The sequence below is a fragment of the Anarhichas minor genome, unplaced genomic scaffold (assembly GCF_050575085.1).
Source record: "Anarhichas minor isolate MPS153535 unplaced genomic scaffold, ASM5057508v1 ptg000017l, whole genome shotgun sequence".
NCBI classification, from domain to species: domain Eukaryota; kingdom Metazoa; phylum Chordata; class Actinopteri; order Perciformes; family Anarhichadidae; genus Anarhichas; species Anarhichas minor.
In genome coordinates this window covers 15,516,089-15,530,811 of record NW_027466463.1, presented here as the reverse complement: position 1 = coordinate 15,530,811, position 14,723 = coordinate 15,516,089, and the positions used below count along the sequence as shown (strand labels likewise).

General features: G+C 40.2%; 2 protein-coding genes across 2 annotated transcripts; both read right to left on the bottom strand.

Moving 5' to 3' along the window:
* Nucleotides 1–1,628: 1,628 nt before the first annotated feature.
* On the bottom strand, nucleotides 1,629–3,197 carry slc18a3b (solute carrier family 18 member 3b). Its single transcript, XM_076092725.1, has one exon. The coding sequence runs from the start codon at nucleotides 3,195–3,197 to the stop codon at nucleotides 1,629–1,631; it is 1,569 nt and encodes a 522-aa protein (XP_075948840.1).
* A 5,699-nt stretch (nucleotides 3,198–8,896) lies between these two features.
* On the bottom strand, nucleotides 8,897–12,250 carry rgrb (retinal G protein coupled receptor b). The gene is made up of 7 exons (XM_076092904.1): nucleotides 11,855–12,250; nucleotides 11,457–11,613; nucleotides 10,602–10,723; nucleotides 10,358–10,511; nucleotides 10,019–10,136; nucleotides 9,601–9,714; nucleotides 8,897–9,322 (listed from the first exon to the last, which is right to left on the bottom strand). Exons 1-7 carry the CDS (start codon nucleotides 11,928–11,930, stop codon nucleotides 9,182–9,184), a joined length of 882 nt encoding a protein of 293 aa, XP_075949019.1. The 5' UTR covers nucleotides 11,931–12,250; the 3' UTR covers nucleotides 8,897–9,181.
* Between the last annotated feature and the right edge of the window lie 2,473 nt (nucleotides 12,251–14,723).

The following is a 14,723-nucleotide window of genomic DNA, read 5'->3' as shown; positions in this document are numbered from 1 at the left end:
TACTTAAAAGTGAAGAAAAGTTACCTTACCTGATCGGTGCACGACTCAAGAGGTCAGATGAGTGTGTGGAAGTTAACATTGCCGCCCACGTCCACGCTGTGAAATCCCATATTAGTGTAAAGCTCCGTTCAGACGCCGGACTTCTCCTCCATTCCCTCTTCTCGCCATAAGGCTGCGACTCCACGTTAAAGTGCGCCTTGGAAAAGATGCTGAAGGTGTTTGCGTCTATACCTACCCCCTTGGGGCAAGAAACTCCTCCCATTGAAATCTATTCGCGGAACATATTAGCTGACAGCTTGCACCCCCCCTCCCCCCCCCCCCCCCCCCCCCCCCCCCCCCCCCTCCCCCCTCTGCCCACATCCGATAATACTTTTTATATAGAAAAAAAGTAGTGAGACTCGCTTTTTGTTTGTCATTCATAGGTCCTGGTCCTGCGGGTCGACAGAGATGACAGTTATGGTGCTTTTACGGTTCAGATTTAAGTCCTGTGCGCTTTCTGCCGAGTTTGTCATCTTGATTTGAATCAATACGGGATGCCCTTGTGAAACAATAGATCTGTTTTGCAGCTGTAGCCTCATTTTCTAAACTATAAGCTTTATATGTGTTTTTGTTTTATATTGTGGCAAATGTGCCAAATTGTGAGATTCTACATTTTTATGTATTTTTTGTTTCAATAAACAGGACGAATAATATTTTTCTCACTTTTCATAATGGAATCCTGATGAGATTTTCCTTTTTTCAGCCATGGTGTTTTAATACTTCTAGAAAAGCAACATGGAGTTTGAATCGCTTTTCATAATCTGAATTCATGGTATTTCTAACGAAAAAGGTTCCAGACTTATTTTGTTTTTGTTCGTTTGAAGCTTGAAATAACAATGAAATCACCAGTGTCACGCAGGTCCAAACAGAGATTTATTAAAACGACAATTGATAAATGAATACATATGTTTTCATCGGAAGGAGACTGACTTCATTAGCTACGTCTTGACAAAATGTTTCATACATACACACGCGCGCACACACAAACAAACAAACGCACACGTACTTTGTAGAGGTCCACGTATGTTTTTACCATTTAAATTGTGCACATATACACATATGTACAAAATCCATTTATTATGATGCATGTAATACAACAAAAACATTTCAAACGGGCCCACTTGTTACAAAATCAAAATTCACGAATTGTTTTGAACAACTTAAAAGGAAAATCAGGCCTTTGATGTGCAAGTAAAAAAAGTTTCTTCAGAGACTAAAAATATAGGCTATTTTTTTTGTGTAAGGGGGGAAATGTGCTGCATATAGTTGGTCCCATATAGTATTGTGCGTGCATTTATCTATTTATATCTTTTTACAATAGTGATACACACGAATTCAACGGTAGCTGATAGATCTCGCACAAAACTCCAGTTATACGTCCATGACAAACGCTACATAGACGTGTTCGACACAATGAAATCACAGTCAAAAAGAAACTATAAAAGCGGGTCACACCATGATTTTGGTGATTGGGTCTTTATATTGCACATCGGTACTTACATAAAAGTTTAAATTACTTGACTATAACCTGCCTCATCTCCAAATCTCTCCTGGGGAATGTTTCGGGGGGCGGTGAGAGTGTGGCCGGGCTAAGTGTACTCCGGACCGGACGACTCCTCTGACGCGGACCGCTGTGCTCTGAAATTGTCAAACCCATTTTCATCTACTGCAAGGCAATTCCCTGCCGAACGGTAGCCCTTCTTTTTAGCTCTCCTCTCCTCCATCTTGATAGTATCGTACAGCCCCTGCGGAGCCTCCTCCAAGAGGTTATCTCTCTCTGAGTGGGACGGTTTCATTTGGCACACGTTGCGCAGAAGCAACAGGGCTGGTGCGTAAAGCACATTCACGAGGCCCATGCCCAAATTAAGTTGTACAAACCCGATATTGTGCACTATCTGGCTGGCTACTATAGGACCCATAGCATATGCAACAGAATAGGAAATATCTGCTATGGCATAAATACTACCGTACACTGAAACATGACGCACGTCAACTAAAAATGCAAGTGTCGGCAGCAGGGCAGTGTCTACCAGTGCAATGCCAAAACAAATGCCGCACAACGGGGCGATGAGCTGCCCAAAGGTTTTGCATGCAGGGACTGTGCAGGAGCTCGCTCCTATGATAACCATACCTAAAGCTCCGTAAAACCACTGCAAATTTGGATGCTTAGCTGCCAATTTAACTGTCATGTACACACCGAGGACATGAGGAAAGAAGGCTGGGAGCCAGGTGAGCCCCATTTGCCACTGAGTGGAGTGCATGGTGGTCTCCATCCAGTTGGATATGGTGGGCTCGAGAAAGGCCAGGGGGATATTACAGACTGTCAGCGCCCCGGCCACCACAGCTATGTACGGGTCAACCATGAGTTTATATATGGGGGTGCCGACTGGTCGGTTCTCTCTAGTCCTGTTGGAGAACGGCTTGATCACAGTCAGCAGCAGAAAGCCGTCCGCCAGGCAAATGCAGGCGAGCACGATGAAGGGCACTTTCTTGCCCACAAACTCGTACAGGATGCCCCCAAAAGGAGGCGCCACCAGACTCCCAAAAGAGATAAACGCCAGGGCGATGCCCAGCGCCGTGCTTCTCTCCGACTCCTCCGTGTATTTGTCAGCTATCATCGCGATGCCAGAGGTGTCCGCGAAAGCCGACCCCAGACCCTGCAAACTTCTGGCCACAAAGAGCGTCGCGTAGTTCTCCCCAATTGCAAATATGCAGGTGGACACGAACATAACGCTCAGTCCAATTAAAAGTGGAATGTCATATCCAACCCGGTCTATGAAAGTTCCCGACAGCGGGCTAACTAACAGCTGCAGGATGGCTTTAGATGCGAAAAGTACTCCAATCTGGATATCTAAATTGTTCTTGTTGATTTTGTCTTGGCTTGTGCTGTTGAATGAAGAGTTGCGGTGCATCACTACGTGGACGTGCTCTGACTGCTCACTCTCCAGTTCTGCAAGATAGTCTGGAATAATTGGCACGATTACCATGTAGAGCATATTGTCCAGCAGGAGAGCCACGCAAACGATCACTAATATGATCCGTCTTTGCTGGTGAGGATCCTTCATCGCGGTGCCTAGCTCCTTGGTTCTTTCGCCCATCTCGGACAGCTTTACCGCGGCTGATTTGACCAGCCCGGACGATCTTCCTTCTCCATCCATGATGTGCTTTTTTTTTATGACTTTCGATTTAAAAATTGTAGTTGTGCTTCTCCCGTCTGTTGCCGATCTTTTAACACCTCTGATGACGTATTGGTGTTTTCTCTACATTGATGTCATGCTCTCCGTCCTCACCTCGCCTGTGCGTAAAGGGAGAGGCGAAGGGGAACTCCGCTGCCTCATCGGTGAAGATGGTTTTCCTCAGTTTTCTCAACGTGTCTTTGCCGCAGCCACATCCGATGCTGTTTCATGATCTCCCGAGAAGTGACGTGGTGAAATCGTAGAGTTTCTGCACCGTGCAGAGGTTTCGGTCGCTAATCTCACATGGCAAAGCTTGTTTGGAGCGAAATTGGTTACTTATTTGCAACACCGAGGGCACTCAAACTCTCTCATCTCTGTGTCCATTCCTCCTATCACCTGTGGCACTTTTGCGCGCAGCTCTGAGACCACGAGTGACTTCGTGGCCATTGGTGCACATTAAACCCGCGGGTTCGGCGCTATTTTAGTCCCTTTTTTGTCTCCTCTTTTCACCAAGAGCTGTGACGCATCACCAGCTTGCCCCCAAGTGGATCCCTTCGCCACTTGCCTCCTTTATGTTAATTTCCATCCATGGCAGCTATCACTTCAACCAATAAGAGCCAATGAGCACCACATCACACGACCCCCTCTACAAAGAGCCTCGAAGAAAAAGAGGCTTTCTCATTCTTGTCCAGTGTGCGACTCTGGACTTTGGTGTTATTCTTCAATGATTCTATATAAATCCATAGACGTGTACGGACATGCAAAGCTAGGACATCGTGGGTAATGCATCTTTTACAAAGAAGATCTATCCGATATTAATCTCAAGATGAGATAGACAAACACAAACTGTTTAAAAAAAGTAAGCGTGCGCGCGCACACAGATCGTAAGTGCATAGTTTATAAGAAAATCTAAAGAGGACTTAAAACAGTGCAAGCATAAATAAAACAACTATCTCACTTCTCGCCAAATAGTTTTCATAAATATAGATGTTTATAGAAATTAAAATATTAAAACTCACTCAAATATTAAATTCACTACATTCATTAGCTGCGTAAAAAGAAGAGTTTCTAGTTTACTATATTTGCTTTTTTGAATGTGTACCAGACAAGAACTCATAAACGAATGCAGCAGGAGCTGAAGAGATTTCAGCACCACGAGACTTTGGACAGCACCCGTTACCGCAGACGAACATGAAAGGCAGCCGAGGAGATTGTCACTTACTTCGTAAATGAAAAACAACAAAAAAAAAGTATACTTAGTTAAAATGTATCCAAGAAACCAAATCATATCAATAACAACACTAAACTGTGTGATAACATAGAAACCATTGCATTCTGCTCTTATGTCCTGAGATGGAATCGTACCCGACAGTACGGAGATGAGGGGACCTCTTGAAAGATTTAACACAAGACAACAGCGACACCGTGTGGTGAAAATCCACAAGTGAACACAACATCGACAAAAGATCATCTCATTACTCAGCGATGTTGTCCATGAAGTAGTCAGTAAATATTTTACATTATTACAACCACTGTAACCGGATGCTACTCATCATTTACAGTTTAGTCTGAGGTTTTTTTCGATGATTCTTTTTGTTATTCATATTTAATGCGTATGTATGCGTTAGAAAAAACAACAACAAATCTACATCATTTGAATTTTCCAGCAAATTAAGAATATTCAAGCCTTGTTAATTAAAAAAAAATTAACTGTAATCTAAAACTATTAAACTAAACTAGAACTGTTATTCGCCAGTAGAGGGCAATGAAGACCTGCAAATGATACATGTGTAATCCATGATCCGACTGTAAAACATTTTCTGACACTACACCAAAATCAAGTAATGAAAAGATCAATTCAACAGGCCTAACTTATCCTGTATGACAAACTCTTCAATTTGGATGTATACTTGTATAAACTATACTATTATTTAAATGATATGTCGCCCCAAGGAATAGATACAAATTAAAGTTTGGACCTTAAAGTTCAAATAGGTAATAACAATCAAACATGTTCCACATGCAATTATTTACTACTTTATGAGGCCTCACTTTGTGTGGGAATATATCTGTTTCTACCAAATGTGACTAGTGTTGCAGTACTTTTATTGCATATGTTAGTATTGTATGTGTAACAGCCCCAGCTAAGACGACATCTTTTTAGTTGTTGATATCAACACTTTTTGATAATTATAGTTATAAAGAGAATATTGGATGATGATCTCAGCAGACAGCGGATGGGTGTTTCCAGGGTGTTCAGTGGATTATTTGATGCAGAAAAATGCAACATTAATACACCAACGGGAGGATTAACACATCACAGCAAATTACTGCCCAATTTCACTAATGAGAGAGGCTTGGCACAGCAGCAGCCGTCAGAAAAACACACTACTGTTTTTTTTTAATATACAGATTTTACATGAGTGACAGTGCAGAGATGTGAGTGACTACATTGACAATCTGGAGTTCATAGTGTGAGATTTCTCGTCTGTGTTGAGACATGGACGGTGTGAAAACGTTGTGAGAGATCAATCGATCAATGACGCCAGAAGAAAAGCTGTATGTGAAGGCTAGTGACGCAAATATAATCTAATCCAGATTATACTCTGGAAGACAATCCTTTTGATATTATTTCAAGAAAAATCCACAGGAGGTGTGTCACATCTTTGACACAATTTGTTGATGTGATAAAATCAAAATATCAGTTGGTGAAAGAGAAATCGTTTTGGCTTATGAACAGACATGTGCAGTGTTACGTAAGATCTTTGTTTTTGTCATGCGACATGTCGACGCCTGTCATCTAATCCGACCTGCTGACTGCAACGTGTAATGCAGGATTCTCTCTGGCCTTTGCTTTTCTTTTCTAAGTAACTCTCGGCTAAATTATTATTTAACATCGAGCATTGTGTTGAGTGGGCCAATAGAAAGTTACTAATTAACTTGGGAATTTATGCAAACACTGTTTCCCTCAATCGACCTCTGTGCTTCACCTTTTACTCGGTAAAGTATTTTATGCTCTGCTTATTCTTTTATTTCCCAAATTGTAACTCAGCAGGGGAATCTTGTGCACTTAAACAGATCATCAGTTGATGTAAAATAAAGTGCTCTTCAACCATAATCCTCCTTTTAAGAGTCCTTGTGCTTTTTGATTTTTGTAGAAATCTAATTCTGCAGCAGTTAATAGCGTTAACGGTAAGCGTTATTGTACTCTTACTACAAAACCTAGAACTTGAAGTGTTTCAGAATGGCAAAGGTAATCTGACAGTATTTCTTACGTTATCTTGTACTCTTCAAATCATAATTATTATATCATAGTTCTTTAGGGCTGTAGCTATCATACAGAGTGTCATGTTCTCAATATTGTTTCTCAGAATTTGGGGGCTTTTAGGTGATATCTTGAGGCTCATTTAAAAATGTGCTGTGAAAATTCGGCTATTTTAGGTAAAACAATCATACTTCTATTATTGTACAATCATTTCAGTGTTTCTACAGCTGAGTTGTATTCCTTGCAGTGTGCAGAAGGCCTGGAAACGTCTCTATATGTGTATGATTGTTTGTACTGTTTGATTGAACAGTTGAATTCGATAAAATATACGTTTAGTTTTTCCGGTGTTTATTAGTGGAACGATTTAGAGCCACCAAAGCTTGTATCACCCTTACAGAGTGCATTTCTTTTCCCTCTCCTCTTTCTGGAATTGTTTTTGTGACAGATGTTTTCTTTATTATTTTTTTTTAACACCATCTGTCTGTGACTAGCATTATATTTAACACACCTATGATCACTATTCAAGCACAGACAGGAACACCTTCACCTCACCTTGTGGGTGGATGGTAATCTAAATCCTGACTCGACTGAATGAAAAGGGTTGTTGACGGATTTAGCAACTCAATGAGACTGCGTCTCTCTCAGACAAGTTGTTCTCCTTTCTTCCTGTGAGCTCGTTGCTATTACTGTCGCTTCTATCTACAGCCGTGACCGATTTAGATCACTGGTCCGCAAATGCTTGTCTTGTCAATGGGACACCTGTTCCCAAGAACTTGATGCTAATCTGTTGGATTCCCCAGTCTTTCCTGGGTAAAACCCTGATCAGCCCAATGGATGAGGAGAGTTTATGAGGAAGTACCTGATTATGCCTGCCATCTACTACCTGCTAATGAGAACAGCTTGTTTGGCGTGCTGCAAGGACACTAAAGAGCCGGCTGCATGAGTCAGTTTAAGACTAGTGGAGTCTTTTTTCTTTTCATCAGTCAGCATGCAGGGAAAAGGCCGAGTTTGCACAGCATATACATATATAACATTGCCGCAAAGAGCTATACAGTCAGGTTTAGGGAAATAGTTTTGTGACTTCCGTGTGCTAAAACAAATCTGTTCCATCTTAACGATAAAATAATTTCGTTCAGCCACCTCATGAAACATGGGGACGGTGGAGTCTTACGATTTAATAATATATATTTGTTAGCACCATGCCTGCCTTGAGAGGCTGATTTTGATGGGAGGGAAGGGCCCTTGTCCTGTCAGAGCAAACACATACTGGCAGAATGTTTGTTTCATATTGTTTGGAAAACCAATTAAATATATCGCACCAGAAACTTTCAGTTTTTTATTAACACAAATGTTTTGAAATACAAAATCCAAAGATTTGACTTGTATTTAATGTCTTGTTGTAACATAACAAGAGAGCCTACAGCCATGCTCAAGGGTCTGTGAGGCCGTACCTGCAGCACGGAGGTGCATTGAGGGGAATGGTAAGGTCAATGCTAAGCAGGTTACATGTTTGCTGTGTTTAGATTAGCATGCTTTTTTTTAGGTATTTGGTCATAATCTTAAAGTATAGGACAGTTTGAAAATAATGTAATTCACCCCGTAGGTATGAATGTGTGAACTACATTGTCAAGTTTTCTGTCCTATCTTTGTTATTTCCAAAACCACAAAGACGTAAGGAGTATTTTTGGATGGCTCTGAACATGCGTGAACGTTGTTCATTAGAGCCGGCTCGTCTTGCGTGAAGACAGGCTGCCTTCGACGGTGAGAGGATTTCACCTGCTGACACCTGCCTGGCAAGAACGTCAGTCGCATCTGAGGTCAGTGTAACAGCAGTTTATTTCTGGAGTTGCATGTATTCAGCAGCTCAGAGATCAAAGTGCTGTCGTCTTGTATTTTCTGTGCCCTCGCTGACACTGTTAACGCTTGCTTTTAAATGTGACTCATAGAAAAGACAGAATGTTAAGCATGTAGTTCAAAGAAATAGGTACAACGGTACATTATAATGCTGGTATTATTAATGGATAACATGACCCTAACCATATTTTAATGAGTAGCTCCACGGTAAAGCAATTTGAGATCTAGCACACAATCTACCTCTTTATTTATAAGTTTATGCTATTTAAAGAATCGCCTACTTTGAAATGAGTTCATGAAGTTCACTTTGCCTCAAGTGTTGACTTTAGTATTATTGCATAATAGAGTCTTAACACAGTGACGGCTTTTCTTACCATATATAGAAGTTACATTGTCTCAAACTGTCTTCATAACAAAACCACAATCGATCAGTCTGCTTAGTAAACGGTTGAGACAGCTGTGTCAGGAGAGGGCATCTCTGAATGCTGGTCAATTGTAGAAATCTTAGTTATAACATCAGCTCAGTTATTCAGGTTAAAGTAGATGAAGCATACAGTAGAAGAGCAGCAACACAATGTGTTTATTGTAAGTGGTCTAACACGGACGGAGTAGCAGTGCAGGTTTTTAAGACAAATGTAGAAATTATGCAGTAATTTGATAATTACACAAGACACATTTTGTAGATTTACATAAATCCAGCATCAGGCTCCAAATGCAGAGATTGTCCTGAGTTTCAGCTACTGTCCACATGTGAAAACATACCAACTGTACAGACATCGAAAGGGCTCATTGATGTTTACAACATCAGAGCAAATGATGATTTGATGATGACGTATTGCGTTTCCTTTTATTTTGACTTCTTGATCACCGGATCAACGATCTTCTGCCCGGTGAGGAAGTGCCACACGCCGCCGCGGTAGAACTCATTTCCGAATGAGTAGAGGAGAGCGTTGAAGATGGGGTTTGTCTTTGCAACAACTGGAAGCACCTGCGAGCACAAACAAGGATTCTCATCAAGTTAGGTGCTCGATTCAAAGGATAGCTACGAGTTTATTAAAACACATAGGAACACATTGACATTGTTACAACAAAACCTGAGCAGTCAAAAGGTTGTAAACACGCTGGCAGTTTAGCCAGATTAAATAAACTACGAATTCTCCTTTAAACTAAGTCAGGAATAAGATGACTTACTTTCTTCCCTTTTCATCATTTTGACTGCATTTTCCCACAAACTGTTGGACTGAATTAAACTAAATAAATGCTCACCATTCTTAGCTTTGGAGATACGACCTTCACGTTCTCAAAGCAGGCGTAGATACACATGAGGACGTAGGGCCCCCAGCACATCAGCATCACCCTCAAGGGGATACTGGTGTTAAACTGGGAAACAAAGTTCATCGTGTTACTGTAGGTATTACACATGCAATGTAGTGGATTTATAACGCTGATGGTTTCGTTTTTAAATTATTCAGTCAAGTTCAATTGTATTGCCTTCTGGCAGAGCACTATATCAATAACTCTCTGCAAGAAGGAGAATAATCGCATTTCCCAAAATGTCAAACTGACATGTTGGAGGCATCATTGTGTGTCTGTTTGTCCAAATACGACAAACAGAATAGACACTGTGTACTACAGGAGCAGCTTAACACAAGTCAGTCGAGACTTTTCTTTTTTGCACATTTACCCTGTGGTGATGGATCTTCTTAAAGTGCTTGTGGATGGCATCGTAACATGACCACATGGTGAAAGCTGGGAACATCAGATAGAGCAACACCAGAGTCAGCATGTAGGTCACATAGTCCCTGTTGAAAAGAGATTCATAGGAAAATAAGATGTAATATGGTAAATACTTGTCAAAATGCTACTGAAAGCTGCATTTCTTAACTAGTGTACATGCTATTTTGTCTAAATAAGTAATTATCTTTTTTTTTGTGCTAACTATAGACATATAGATATGGACTGATAGTGAGGAAAATAACAACATTCCAGTTTTAGTATCATTCCTATATTTATACAATTCTACCTGTCCCCTCTGGTGTAGTCCAGCGTGCAGCAAGTCCTCATAGGCTCAAAGTCATAGACGCCCCATCCCATGAGAGGAACCGCAGCCCAGAAGATGGAAAGAATCCAGATGATGCCGCTCATCGTCAAAGTAGTGCTCCAGAAGAGCTTCTGTCCTACAGAATAAAGAAGAACACTGGATGTGAGTTGAGATTTCTCTGCTATTTGTACTCGCTGGTGCAGTACTGGTGATATGTTGTACTTACTGGTGCAGTACTGGTGATATCTGTCCCAAGCGATGACACCCATGAAGCTGATGGACGCCAGGACCGATATCATGCCCTGAAAACCGTGAAAGGCACATCCATCTTGACCAAATGGCCAATATCTAGAAAAGACAGCAGAACTTGAGTCATATTCCACCAATGTTGAGACCTACTGCCTAAACCCAGTATTATTATCACACCTACATCAGGCTGTAAAAGCATTTTGATGACATTTTTTTTTAAACGGCATGATTTCACGCGGCTGAGTCTGGTTCCCAACCTTTCTAGCATGTGACCGCATTTGAAGATGAGCTGTGAGCATCAAAGAGTGATGTGCCCTTCTCAGATAGTCTCAGTCAACATCCTGAAAAGGTAAAACTCCAATGTGTCGCCAAGAAAAGTCAGAATAATATATTTGTTAAACATCTGGCAACTCCTCAGATTTATCTTCCCAATGCCCAAGACTGGATTACTAACGCGAGCTATTGTTATTGATACTGTACGCACCAGTATGCAGGTAAAATCTAGTTCTAAGGCCTTTACTATTTCAGTTTATTTTTTAAATATATTGGAGGTTTAAATATTTAAACGTTGCTACATTTTAATTATAATCATGCTGGATAACTTCCAACCGATCCGATTGCAAAATCTGAACTTTACACACTGAATAAGGTGGAATGTGGATTATGAACCCAAAGGCTTATTTAGTTTGTGCGACCCATTGGCTGACACCAAATACTAAGCCCTTGCTTTTCAGTGCCTAAAGAAATGTAGAAACCCCACCATGGAACAGAATGGGGCCTCACAGGAAGGAAAATAACTCTTTAAAACCTCAGTGTGACCTCTGTTTGATACCTGAGGTAGCTCGCATATGCAGCCGTGAGGCCATTAATATTCAAACAGATGTCAGCCACGGCAAGGTTGAACACAAAGAAGTTGCTGGGAGTCCGCATCTCCTTCACAGCGAGGTAAGACACGATGCTGATGGCATTGAGGAAGAATCCAAGCATGCCTGAAGGAAACGATAAGAAGAGAAATGTATGACAGTTATCAACCTGAATATGTATCCAAAAATATATGCAAGGTTAACTTATATTTGCAATCACATCACAATGAGAAAAATTAAATGCATGTTTGTTTTTGTCATAATTTAAGATGCTTTTATTATCGAAGTAAATGTTTTTTTTTTTTAGACTGAACTGTCTCTTTAATTCTAGCAGAAACATGTCTTCCGGTATTCTCGGTGAACTTACCCCCGACGAGAAGTGCAGAGCCGAATGTAAACATATCAAACTCCGTGAATCCCTCCGGCAATGCAAACGCTGCCATGTTGAAATGCGCAAACTTTTAAAACTTTTGCACGAGCTCAAGTTGTCCTTTCCCTGTTGTGCAGCGCACCAACGTCTCCGACAAAATGTCTCCTTATAAAGGCTCTTTCACGTGAAAAAGCACAACGAGACTAATCTTAGTAAACCCCCCCACTTTTGAAATCCTCCGAAGAATGTCCTAACGAGCGGACTTCTATCACACGTCCTGCAACTTCACCACCGACTATAGTGCGCAACTCTTCGGTGGAGAGTTTGATTAAAGGCCGCTGCTGCAAACTCATCACAGCTTTTCTTTCAACTCCGTTATGATACTTGACTCATCTGACGGTGTTTCTGTTGCAGTGGGTGATGAGGAAAACATGGACACATGGGAAATGTTGTTTTTAACTCTCAAATATAGGCCACCACACACAGGGTAGCATCTCTCTCTTAGGTAAAAACTTCCTTTGGATCATCAAAAATGCATGTAAAGTAAAAGGCACTCAGTGCAAACCAGCAGATCTTTACACCTGACTGACAAATGAATACATAATTAAGTTATTGACCTTTAAGTTTTAAAGGTCAATTAAAAAGTCTGTGACAGCATCAGAACCTCATTAATTTACTCATAAATAACCCTAAAAGACGAGGGCAGCCTGAACATTTAAAACAATGTAACATTTGGGCCGAGTCTGATTGCACCACTAATCTGCCCACAGATTACCAAAAACTCATTAACTATGAAGTAATGATGTGTCCCAATAGACTTATAATACCCTTTTCTCAAACCGCCCGCGTTGTCCTCACTGAAAGCTCGGCGCAGAAATCAACTGGTATAAATTGTAATCTTTGTTCGCTTTGTGTTTTCTGTCAGAGTTTCGGTTCTAACGTTAAACTATGATATGAGCGCTGGAATGAGAACAAAAATACTTTTTCAACATTTGAAAGTTGAAACACTGTCCAACAAATTTCTTCTCTCTTTCTGTGCTGTGTATTGATCGACATGTGGACCAAAAAGTTATATCCTTTAAAAAAAGTCAGCACCATGAAGCCTTAACTTACTGAAAGAAATCAGGATCTCATTGAACTTCTTAATTAATACAGACTTGGTGAGAGGCTATAGCCACGAATACATACTGTGAGAATACAACTCACAACTGAAACTGACCTGAATACCCTGTCTGTGATATTTTTATTCCAAAGCGCTTGCACCCTTGCAGTGTTTACACATTAATGCATTGGCCAACACATAATTACACCATCATAATCTGCTGGTTCTGCAATAAAACAAAGGTTTTACTGTTGGAATCTCTTTCGTTCCGGCACACTCTGAAGATCAAGAGCGAGATGAAAAAGTGAAATAAATGTTTTTCTTTATTCCTGTAAAAGTACCAAGTGATAACATCAGAAACGAGAAGCAATGCAATGACTTTACTTATGTACTGTACCTCAATATAATCTCCAGGTAGGGAACAACACAGAGGGAGACATTGTAACTTGTATTCCACTTTATCTGACACAAGATACTTTGCTGGTTGACATTTTAAATTTAGTTTGATCTAAGAAGCTGGGAAGTAGCAAAACACATTTACTAACGTACTGTAGTGAAGTACATTTTGAGGTACTGAGTATTTTCATTTAATCCTGCTTTACACTTCTACTTGATATTGTACTTTTTTATTACACATGATGATCTTTACTTCAAACCAATTGGTGTATAAGGTTCATAAAAGTGGATACACATTGACACATTTCTTTAATATTCCATATTAACACTGAAAGGAGTTTTTCTGTATTACGAGTACTTTTACTTTTGAAACTTTTAATACATTTTACTGATAATATAGGAAATATAAATTACAGATCTTTAAAACAGCCAAAAAACAGCCTTGTTTCGCATTTTTGACATGATAAGTGTTCTACAAATGACCATTTCTCAGATTAGAGATACACATTTTGGAAGTTTTTACTTCATTTTATAACCCCATTTTTTTTCAAATCTCATTTTTTCACCATTCCACTTCCTCCAAATACGGGGATTTTCAATCATTTTACACTGACAGGGGCCAGTCTTTATTAGGAGAACATATATTCTTTCAAATGCCTTCATTTGCCTGGGACAACCCTCCTGAAAGAAAATGGAACAAAGATGTATTAATAAGAGACAGAGAGATGACTGGATTAAAGGATTTGAGATCCCGCCGGACAGCCGTGTCTTTAGACCTCTGCACCTGTGAAAAAACCCCACAGAGAATGTGACAACACGTCTGTCATCCACCAACTGTGTCACACACAAAATGTGTTCTGCAGGTTACTACTGAAAATGATAATACAGTTTAATAATAGTATATTAGTAATCTTAATAATTGGAGATTATTCTCACATAATTCTTTGACTTCTTTGAAGTTTTTAAAATAATAATTCATCTTTTGGTATTTAAAGCCAGTGATCAACTGCATTTGGTTCCATGATGCTGTCATTTTTCTGGTTTGAAGATTGGAATAACGAGAGGGTAAGTAACACAGTAAATACCTGTAGCACCTCTCTACCGCCATCTAGTGGTCACGTGTTGCTAGGTTTCTAGCCTTCATGCTAAGTCCGTCTATGTATTAAACATTATTAATAGACTGCATGATTCACGACAGGCTAACATAACAAGAATACATGTTAATGAAAATGTTCTAAAACGTAAGCACCTCCCTGTGCTTTCATATCGGAGTTGTAATCTGTTTTTGGTGACTGATTGTCTAATAATGTGAGGTAGGAGGCCTAACAATCTTACAGACTTAATGGGAAAATATTGACACAATTGTAA